Raw genomic sequence first — 10706 nt, forward strand, 5'->3', positions numbered from 1 at the left:
TTGAGACAGACTCTCATGGCCACAGGGCTTACCCTGGTGACTGGCTGGCTGGCCATCAAGCCCCGGGAATCTGCCTGTCTCCACCTCCCTAGTGCTGAGATTGCAAGAGTACACTGTGCCACCCTTTTTACACGGTTCTGGGTCTTGAACTCAGATCCTCAAGCTTGTAAGGTGAGTACTTTACCAAATCAGCCATCTCCCCATATGTCTGTCCTTTTCTTGAAGAAAAAAGACAAAACCCTAAAGTAGGAAGATGAAAAGATTAAAAGAGGGGCTATTTCCCCTTCTTTATCAAAGCGTGCCTAAGTGGGTTTTCTACTTTGATTTGAGATTAACAAGAATAACAGGGATCCCTGTGGATCACTCACCTACAATGTGTGGGGTCCTGGAACTGAAACTCAGCACATGCGTATTTTTAAAAAGCCACTTTACGCATCACTGATATACACTGTAAGATGTTTTGTTGATGAATAGTGAAAACAAATAGAAACCTGGGTGATCAGAACACATGGCAACAGGACAGTACTTTCACTGAGAAGTAATTAAATTCTACCCGTAGCATTTTCTCCTCGGGGTGTGCTCCTCAGCTCCAGGTACTTGACACCATCATCTGCAAATTCCTTAATGACATCTTTTGTGACCTGATAATAAAAGGCAATGTACACAATGTTGATAATGCTAGAGGAAGGTGCCCAATGAAAAAGTCAAGTGCTGGGGCTGGGGAGACGGCTCAGTGGTTAAGAGCACTGTCTGCACTTCCAAAGGACCCCAGTTCAATTCCCAGCAACCACATGGCAGCTCACAACTGTCTGTGATTCCAGTTCCAAGGGACCTGACGCCTTCATACTAATGCACATAAAATTAAATAAATTATTTTTTTAAAAAAAGGCCAAGTGCCACAGATTCAGGTAGGAAAAAGCATATAGGAAATCTCCAAGATAGCAGGTGTTTCCTGCTTTGTCCATCTCTAATGGAGACTATGTCAGCTCAGCAAGTTTCCATGACCCCATTCCCATGTGAAAAAGTCTGCATGTTAGCCATACTTTCTGTCTCTCTCAGACAGGGTCTCGGGTAGTGTAGGTAGGCCTTGAACTCACCTGATCCTCCTGCCTCTGCCTGCCTACTAGCATGCCTGGCTTTCTCTCTCTTCAAGCCATTCCTTCACAGCCTAGGTTTCTAAGAGCAGATAAAACAGAGAACTGAGTCAGTGCACTGAACCATGCAATGTTTGTATGGTGTTGGGAAATGTACTGACAGAAGTAAACACTCTACTGACGAGACAATTACCTGTGTTGCGTAAGGCCCTGGCTTCAGGCTCTTATGCAAGTTGTTTAGGAATGCCTTGTGTTTTCTACCAAATTCTAACAGGGCTGACTTTTTCTCTGAAACGTTTGGAAGAATTCCCATAGTCAGGAGGCAGAGGCAGGCGGATCTCTGAGTTGAAGGCCAGCCTGGTCTCAACAGTGAGTTCCAAGGACAGCCAAGGATACACAGAGAAACACTGTCTTGAAAAACAAACAAAAATGTTTACTTTTGGCTTTTTAAAAAAAGATTTATTTATTTATCATGTATACAATATTCTGTTTGCCAGGTGCAGGCACCAGATCTCATTATAGACGGTTGGGGGCCACCATGTGGTTGCTGGGAATTGAACTCTGGATCTCTGGAAGAGCAGCCAGTGCTCTTAACTTCTGAGCCACTTTTTTGCTTTCTTAAGAGCAAAAAGTGGGTGCAGACGTTGCTTTGCTATGAATTCACTATATGCTGTCCTGTTAGGTATTGTCTGTAGGATTAGCCAACACTTGTTCTGTGTAGCCCTAGCTGTCTTAGAGTTCTCTTTTTTTAGACCAAGCTGGCACCAAGCTCACAAAGATCCACCTGCCTCTGCCTCTTGAGTGCTGGGATTAAAGATGTGCACCACTACACCTGGCCCAGATTGTATTTTTTTGTCTTTTTTTTTTTTTTTTTTAATGCAGGTGTGTTAGGGATCAAATCCAGGGTCTCTTTCACTCTAGGCAAGCCCTCTACCACTGAACTTTTCACCTAGCCCTAGTTTTTTCCACCCCACCCCCCATTATCTGTCTCCTTTCTTCCTTTCCTCTGCAGGCCTTTCTCTTCTATCATCTCCCTCTGGACACACATAGAGAGAGATGGGGGTTGGGGAGTTGAAGGGAGAGGGATGGAAAGGGAGAGGTGTCAGTCTTGCTATGCAGTCTAAGCTGACCTTGAATTTGTGATGCTCTTAAGTGCTGGATTATAGGCCTGTGTCACATTTTTCCTTACTGACCTGGGCATGGTGGTGAACACCTGCAATCCCAGCATTTGAAAGGTGGAGATGGGAAAATCAGGAAGGCAAGGCCAGCCTCAACTACAGAAAAACTAAGACCAGTCTGGGACACATGAAAAACAAGTAAGAGCAAGGATGGTTTAATAACGGAGTGCTCATCTAAAATCAAATATTTCTCTTTTTTGAAGATTTATTTTTACTTTATTACAAGTGTTTTTCCTGCATACATGTCCCAGCACCGTGTGTGTACAGTGCACAGAGGCCAGAAAAGAATGTCAGATCCCCTGGAACTGGAATTACAGAGTTAGGAACCACCATGTAGGTACTGGGAATCAAACCCAGGTCCTCTGCAAGAGCAGCCAGTAATCTTAACCACTGAGCCATCTCTCCAGCTCACAAGTATTTCTTATGACATGCCATATATAGAAAATGGATCAGGCTTTCCTGTCTATATTATTCCCTATCCAATAGAAAATGCTGATCTTGGTTCTTTCCTCATTTCTTCTCTTTTCCTTCCACTTTCTTCCTCATGTTTTTAAAAAACAGTAACAGACTTTACATTAGCTCTTAAGTCCAATGTCTTACATTGCTTTTTAAGAGTTGTCATGAAAAAAAAAATTAATTGAAAAAGAAAGCAAAACAAAAAATGAAAAAAGAAAGAAACTGGGCAAAAATAAAGAAAACATTTTCATCTGAGACTTGATAAAAGGTCACAGGCAATGTGACATGTCTGCTGCTTTGAAAATTCACACCATTGTAAAACTGCTTCCATGTCTCACCATTAGGATATCCTCAGCATTAGTAGTAAGCTGATGAATAACTTGGAACATCTGGAAGCATCTATAAATGAAGAAAAATGTTTTAATACACTTAGTCAAGAAAAACTCCCTAAACGGAATTAATTAGTAAGTTTGAGGTTAGTAAGTACATAATTATATTTATAAAGCACTACAGAATACATTCTCTTCAAAAATTACATTAATCTAGAAAGACAATTTAATAGCTAAAAATAAACTATTTATTTATATTGTAAAGTATAAAATAATAATTTCCATTCTTTAATCCTCCTAGTAATAGTAAATAGGGAAAAATCAATATGCCTTTATTTTCAAATCTAAGGAACAACTCAATATAGTGTAATATAGTATAACTTAACAAACAGTAGAAATCATTAAAAATACTGTCAGTAATCTGTATGTTAGATTATATTTTCCATGCCCGACGTCTACCCTATTTAAGTGTTAAAATCTGATTCTTAAATATTACAATCTCAAAATACCGACAGTCAGAAAATTCCTACAATCTCCCCAAACTCACTCTTCTAAAGTCCTTTTCTTTCCCTTGTCAATCATGGTCATGTGACTGTGAACATTAAGATGTGGCTTCTTGGCTATTAATTTCTTCATGGTACTGGCACTAATGGAGCCATTCAAGTGGGCATGAAGCTCCTAAAACAAGAGAATACAATCAATAAAAAGTTAACAAGTATCTCCTAGACTCATGGCCTCTTACCAGGCCCTGGTTGCTTGAAGTTTATACTAGACAAGCTACTTGATTTAGCTACACCCCTGCTACAATTTCCACCCATAAAAGTTACTTTTTTGTGTGTGGAAAATAATACAAAAGTCACTCGGCAATAACAAGAACTCTGTAGTTAATTCTTACCACTTTTGGCAATTGCATGTAAAAGTCTGTCTTCCATGGCCACTGCTGTCCTTCTGCCTCCATCATTTTAGTAGGAGGCAAAGATTTCTCTTCACTCTTACTCCTGGCTTGGACGATACACCTTATCAAAGTCAGGATTTCTGAGGCACTGGACTTTCTTCAGATTGTCTTACTTTTATACATATTTTAACAAGACTTGATCTTATGTGTAGGTTTGGGGTCAGTTTCACCTGCATTAACAAATGTAAATATTTTCAGATCTAACATACAAAGAAACACCACTGCTGACACTTCCTTTCGACACCCCTGCTCTCCCCACCCCCACCCCCAAGTTAGCTCAAGAAAAGCTAAGGGAGGTGTGTCTGCATTGGGGAAATAACTGCTAAAGACTATGAACAAGAAAAAAGAAAAACATGTGGTCTCCTAAGAGGTACATTGAAATCCCGAGTTAGTCAACAGCAAGGCTCTCACTTACCTCCTTGTTAGTTCCTTTAACATATCTACTGGATAATGTCAAGTTAACCTGCAGATGAAGCACAAGAAAACTTTTTATTTTGCCTTCATGCTGCACCAACACTTTCCTTAAATGAGCTGGGACTGCCTCTGAAGGCTTGAACTTACTGTCTCCTCTCCTCCCGGTACACCTTGCACTCACCGAGTCATTCTGCCACAAAAACTGTTCTTCTAAGACCACTAACGAGCTCCTGAACACCAAAACATTTTTCAATAACCAAATCTCCATAGAACCTTTTTCTCAAACCAGCTGGACCCCAAAACTCATACTCTTGCGTTAACCATTCTTTAAGTTATCCTTATTTCCTTTCCTAATTAAGCCAGACCAAGTTAATAAATAATAATGTTTCTGCATGTTTGGGAGTGCTTTATTACTGACGTTTCCTAGGCACCGAACGTAGGAACTTTGTTAAAAAACTCCAGCCAGGGTTGCTTCCTTTAAAAAGTGGGGGAGGAGGAACTCGACGTGCCACGGGCGAGGAATCGCATCCTTCCCATTGCTATTCTCAGCGGACATACTCAACACCACACCAGAATCACAGATTTCTGCAAGTGGAGGAGTGTCACTTTACAGCTAAAGACGGGCTGAATACTTTACGAATACTGTAGACCTACCATAGAACTTAGAATACATGAGGATAAACAGCACGGACGGGGGCGGGGGTGTTAAATTATCAATAATTATCTTTTCTCACTTTCCATATAGACTAATTTAATATTTAAATGAGTTCACCCTTGCAACGAGAACATTCAATAAAGGAAAACCCGTTACTTCGTGCAGGGAACAATCTCTCGACTGCTAAGGTCCGCGGTGCTGGTCCTCCTTTGCAGGATCAAACAGAAGTCGGGTCGTCAGCCCCCAACTCACCTAAAAATGTTCTCAAATACGAGGACCTACACAAGTTTGCTTGTTTCTTCCTATAGAAATGTAGTAACTCGAGCTCCCAACACAAGAGCCGTCACCGAAGCAGAGAGAGCGTTCGCGGGAGAATCTAACTGGGGGTGTGTGCGAGGAGTCTCTCGCGGTTTCCGGCGAAGCGCGCCCTGAGCGGAAGTGACGCACACGCGCGCCCGGAAGCGGAGGAGCCGGAGCCCGGTGAGTGCTGTGCTCTGTGGGGGCTTCTGGTCATGGGCCCGCAAGGCCGTGAGCGCCGGGCGGGGACGGTCCAGAGCACCAACGACAGCAGCGCCCTCAGCAAGCGCTCGCTGGCCGCACACGGATACGTACGTGATGCCTTCGCGGCGCTGCTGGCCCCGAGGCCTGTGCGGCGCACGCCGCTCATCCACCGCGGCTATTACGTGCGCGCGCGCGCCGTGCGTCACTGCGTGCGCGCCTTCCTCCGGCTCACCGGCGCGCTCCCGGCCCCGACCAGGGCGCAGATCCTGTCCCTGGGCTCAGGCTCCGACTCGCTTTATTTTCGCCTGAAGGCCGCGGGCCTCCTGGCCCGGGCTGCCGTCTGGGAGGTGGACTTCCCGGACGTGTCTCGGCTCAAGGCGGAGAGGATCGGGGAGACCCCGGAGCTGTGCGCGCTGACCGGCCCTTTCGAGATCGGGGACTCGGCGTCAGCTCTGTGCTTTTCGAGCTCGGACTACCGCATCCTGGGCGCTGACCTGCGGGAGCTCCCGCGGTTAGACGAGGCCCTGGACGGTGCCGGCCTGGACGCCGCTTCACCCACGCTGCTCCTGGCAGAAGCGGTGCTGACCTACCTGGAGCCCGCCAGGGCCGCGGCGCTCATTGCCTGGGCCGCCCAGCGTTTCCCCGACGCCCTTTTCGTGATCTATGAACAGATGAAGCCGCGAGATGCCTTTGGGCAAGTCATGCTGCAGCACTTCCGGCGGTTGCACTCACCCCTGCATGGCCTGGAGCTCTTTCCCGACTTGGAGGCCCAGCGCCGGCGCTTCCTTCAAGCTGGCTGGACTGCCTGCAGCGCCCTGGACCTGAACGAGTTCTATCGTTGCCTTCTACCCGCGGACGAGCGCCGGCGGGTCGAGACGCTTGAGCCCTTTGATGAATTTGAGGAGTGGCACCTCAAGTGTGCCCACTATTTCATCCTGGCAGCATCTAGGGGAGATACTCTGTCCAAAACTCCGGTGTTTCCGCCCTCAGAGGCTCCTTTTCAGAGAGATCCTGCTTCGCCTTCAGGGTTTCTTTCTGCCAGAGTAGTCACTGGAGACCACCAGGACTCAAGCCTGAGGAGATACGGCCACGCCTCCGTCCTCTTGAGCCCTGGCGTTATCTTCAGTGCAGGAGGCTTTGGAGAACAAGAAGGACGACACTGCCGAGTGAGCAGGTTTCACTTGCTCTCACGATCCTGCGACTCTGAATGGAAAGGCAGCCAAATAAGTCGTTTGAGGACTGAAGGCCAGTGGGATGGACGCCTTTATCACACCATGACAAGGCTTTCAGATACTCAGGTTCTGGTTCTCGGAGGGAGACTGTCCCCAGTAAATCCAGCCTCCGGGGCTCTCCAGCTTGATTTTTACAAAAGCGAGGATAATTGCCCCGAGGACCAAAGTGTAACAGTAACAGAGGCCACCTTAGGAGAAGGCCCCATGTTGCCTTGCTGGCGGCATTCAACAACAGAAGTCTATCATCAGAACCAAAGATACTTGCTTGTGTATGGTGGCCGAAGTGTGACAGAACCGGCAGTTAGTGACTGTCGTTTCCTCCATGTAGAGACAATGGCTTGGGTCAGAATCCCCGTTGAAGGGGCAACACCCCAAGGTCGGCATTCTCACAGCGCCTGCAGTTGGCAAGGGGGAGCACTTATCGCTGGAGGTCTTGGTGTTTCTGAGGAACCACTGAGCTCTGTACTCTTCCTCAGACCAGTGTCCTCCAGATTCCTCTGGGAATCAATAGACGTCCAGCCCCCCATTACCCCGAGGTACTCTCACACCGCTCACGTATTTAATGGAAAGCTGCTTCTGGTTGGAGGGGTGTGGATTCATTGCTCCTCAGTCCCTGGAGTGACTGTTATCAATTTGACTACGGGGGTGAGCTCTGAGTATCAGATTGACACAGCGTCAGTGCCGTGGCCGTTAATGTTGCACAGCCACAGCAGCGCCCTCCTTCCCGAAGAACAGCAGCTCCTGCTTATTGGAGGGGGAGGGAACTGCTTTTCCTTTGGCACTTATTTCAACCCCCACACAGTGGCATTAGATCTCTCCTCCTTGAGTTCAGGGCAATAAAGAATGGACTAGATACATTCAGGACCTAAGAATGAATTTGGCTGTGTATATTGGCACCACCCCACCCTCCAACACACATCTTCCTTCCTTACCACACTATTGTAGGACATGAACAGCTGGTTACAATAAATGCCAACAGTGAGATGGTACATAAGTAAAACAGTGAAAAGAGTGTCATACATTCTGGGAGCCTCAGCATCATGTGTCCAGTTTGTTGGGTTTCTACCAATTTTCAACTCTTAGCCATTTATCCCGAGTAAAAGATTTCCCAAACCTCTATCTTGTGACCTAGATTATATTTTGGGAAAAAATTCATACTGATCCTTGGTAAGAATACAGGCTGAGTATAGTTCAGGAATTCAGTGTTGGTCTGCTGCTTTGGGTGTAAGGCCTGAAATGAACACTGTTAAAGACTTGGCCTTTAGGTTGAACACAGAACTTTAACAATGAGAAAAAGTACAATTTGAAAATTGTGCTTTCGATCACTCTTTTGCTAACATTTTATATTAAGCTTTGTAAGTGCTAATAAAGCAGTCATTTAATGCCTTACTGTTTTTTATTTTAACCTGGTATAATGAATGATGTTTGTTCTGGAACTTAGGCCATCACTGTTTTGAGCCCCCAAGCAGCTTCAATTTATAGGCAGAATCGGTCAGCTTTCTTCTAGTTTTCTGGTTGAGTTCCACTGGTCAGAAACACTGTAAGAAGGAAATGTATATTGTGGGGAGGGGAGCAGGAAGTGAACCACAGTAGTGGCTCTTCCTCTGCCAGGCTACAATTGTGCACTCTGCCAAGGCAATCGCTCCTGACATGTAACCTCTGTGCTAAGGCAGAGCACTTGTCACTTAAGGCTTTAGGAATTTTTCCTTTTCCTTAACCTCTTCAGACCTAGGAGTTGTGCTGGCTCCTTGTTAGAGCTGAGCTGTATTTCCCAATACAGTGTATTAGTTTTCTTTTGCTGTGAAGAAACACTGTGATCAAGGCAACTTAAGGGTTTATTTGGGCTTCTGGTTCCAGAGATAGACCACCCTGGTGTGGTGGCTGGAAGCAAGAATACTGAGAACTCACATCCTTTACCATAAGCAGAAACCAAAAAGCAACCTGCAAATACAGAGGCCTTTAGAAGCCAAATCGTAGGCTCCACTCCTTTCCTCCCGGTACACTGGATGCCTCTATTGACATACCTTGCAACTCACCGAGTCATTCTGCCACAAAAACTGTTCCAAGATCACTAATGATCTGAGAAGATCATTCCCACCCGTGACATACTTTCTTTAGCAAAGATACCTTCTAAACTTCCCCCAGACAGCACCACCATCTGGAGACCAAGTGTTCAAATTCATGAGCCTATATGGAGCATTCTTACTCAAACCACCACAAGTATAGCAACTGGCGACTTGTGAAATGTTAAAAGCATTAAAGAATATTGGGATTGTAATGGACCGTATAATCTGCAGCCATTAAATTCCCCTTAGTTATCCCTTAAATGATTGGGCAATTCTATTGAGTTTTGAAAATATTAATGACATTTCTTAAGTTTGGAGACTTAATATGTCATGTAAGTTGTATAATGTGAGCTTCATAACTAGGAGGTAGTGGCTTGGTAGTACGCTAGTATGACCCTGAATACAGTAATATCTTTATATTCTGTAAGTATCCAGCTGACTATTTTTAACCGTTAATTGGAACTTAGTGAACTGCATCGCATGGCGCCCCTTTTCTCTAAATGTTTTCTGTTGACTTTGCACAAAAAATAGATGTGGAGGGTAGTTAGTATAAAAACTGAGTAGGGTTGTAGTTTAATATAAACTTTCCTGAGACTTTAGAAAGTCCCTTTCTGGAAAAGTCACTGGTTATGGCCTGGTGTGAGTCTTGGCATAAAGGGCAGCATCTGGCAAGGCTCTCAGTGGGCCAAGCGCCAGATAACTGGCCGCAGTGTGATTGGTGTGCTTCTAGTTTGTAAGTTTATCACAGCCTACCTTCAGCTTTCAGGAGCAAGTCAAGGGAGAACATTGTGAAATTAATGTTCTCAGCTGGGTGGCAGGTAGAACCTGAATTCTAATCAGGCCCGACTGTAACCCCACTTCATTCGGTGTGCCGTCAATCATTATATTTTCATTACTATGGGTATAAAGAGGTAGAGGCAGGTCATTGAGAGAATGTTGGTGTGTGCCAGACCCAAGTCAGTGCAGGAGGGCCTATTCTGCTAAATACTGCCAGGCATTATGAGTAATTGGGCCTGGACTTGTACCTTCAAGAGAGCTAACTTCTGTATTTCTGGGAGCAATTATAAGATTTGGCTTGCTTTCCAACTTTAACCCTATTTTTGCAACATGCTTAGTTAAATTACTTATCTCTTAAACTCTTCTTAATTAGAACATTTAGTTTTCCCAGAGTGTTTGCCCTGTGACTTCAGAGTGGCATTTGGTAGATACTGGTGATGCTGGGTTAATTTCATTAATGGCAGTCTGTGGCAGCTGCTGAGACAGGCCACACTGAGAACTGAAATTGGAGGAGAACTGCTTCTCTCTCTCAATTTGGAATATTTCCATTTTAAAATTCTACTCTTGGGCTTTGGGATAGTTTTGAAGGTTATTTTTAGTGATTGTCTTTCCTCTTTTCGTGATTTTTCTTTCTAGACCAGAAAAACTATTAAGAAAAGACTCTTTACTCTGGGTCTCATAAGCAGTGTGTCACATTAGAATAAGAAAGCAAGCCTTGGGGCTGCAGAGACGACTCAGCAGTTCAGAGCACTGGCTGCTTTTCTAGAGGACCCAGGTTTGATTCACAGCACCTGTATGGAGGCTCGCAATACTGTAATTCCAGTTCCTGGGGATCTGATGCCCTCCTCTGGCCTCCAAAGGCATCAGGCATGCATGTGGTACACAGATGGAAAAGCCAGAAAAACACCCATTTACTTTTTTTCTTTCTTTCTTTTTCCCCCAAAAAGAAGTGTTCCAGTGCTGGCTCTGGCAGCTCATGCACTAAAATAGAAATGGTACAGTGAAGAGCATAGGTCCCATGCAAGGAGGACATGAAAATTTGGGAGGCA

General features: G+C 45.0%; 2 protein-coding genes across 2 annotated transcripts in view; one reads left to right on the forward strand and one right to left on the reverse strand.

Moving 5' to 3' along the window:
* Positions 1-5627, reverse strand: part of Adal (adenosine deaminase like) — a 20195-nt gene extending 14568 nt beyond the window's left edge. The window contains exons 1-6 of the mRNA XM_055627693.1: positions 5334-5627; positions 4428-4475; positions 3953-4182; positions 3605-3735; positions 3067-3127; positions 554-641 (exon numbers count right to left, since the gene is read on the reverse strand). Of these exons, the coding sequence (XP_055483668.1) occupies positions 554-641; positions 3067-3127; positions 3605-3735; positions 3953-4018 (346 nt within the window). The 5' untranslated portion in view covers positions 4019-4182; positions 4428-4475; positions 5334-5627. The remainder of the gene's footprint in view (positions 1-553; positions 642-3066; positions 3128-3604; positions 3736-3952; positions 4183-4427; positions 4476-5333) is intronic.
* Positions 5551-8196, forward strand: Lcmt2 (leucine carboxyl methyltransferase 2). Its single transcript, XM_055627443.1, has one exon. It carries the CDS (start codon positions 5594-5596, stop codon positions 7652-7654), a length of 2061 nt encoding a protein of 686 aa, XP_055483418.1. The 5' UTR covers positions 5551-5593; the 3' UTR covers positions 7655-8196.
* The last annotated feature ends 2510 nt before the right edge of the window (positions 8197-10706 follow it).

The sequence above is a fragment of the Psammomys obesus genome, unplaced genomic scaffold, assembly GCF_907164565.1.
Source record: "Psammomys obesus unplaced genomic scaffold, mPsaObe1.curated_primary_1811, whole genome shotgun sequence".
NCBI classification, from domain to species: domain Eukaryota; kingdom Metazoa; phylum Chordata; class Mammalia; order Rodentia; family Muridae; genus Psammomys; species Psammomys obesus.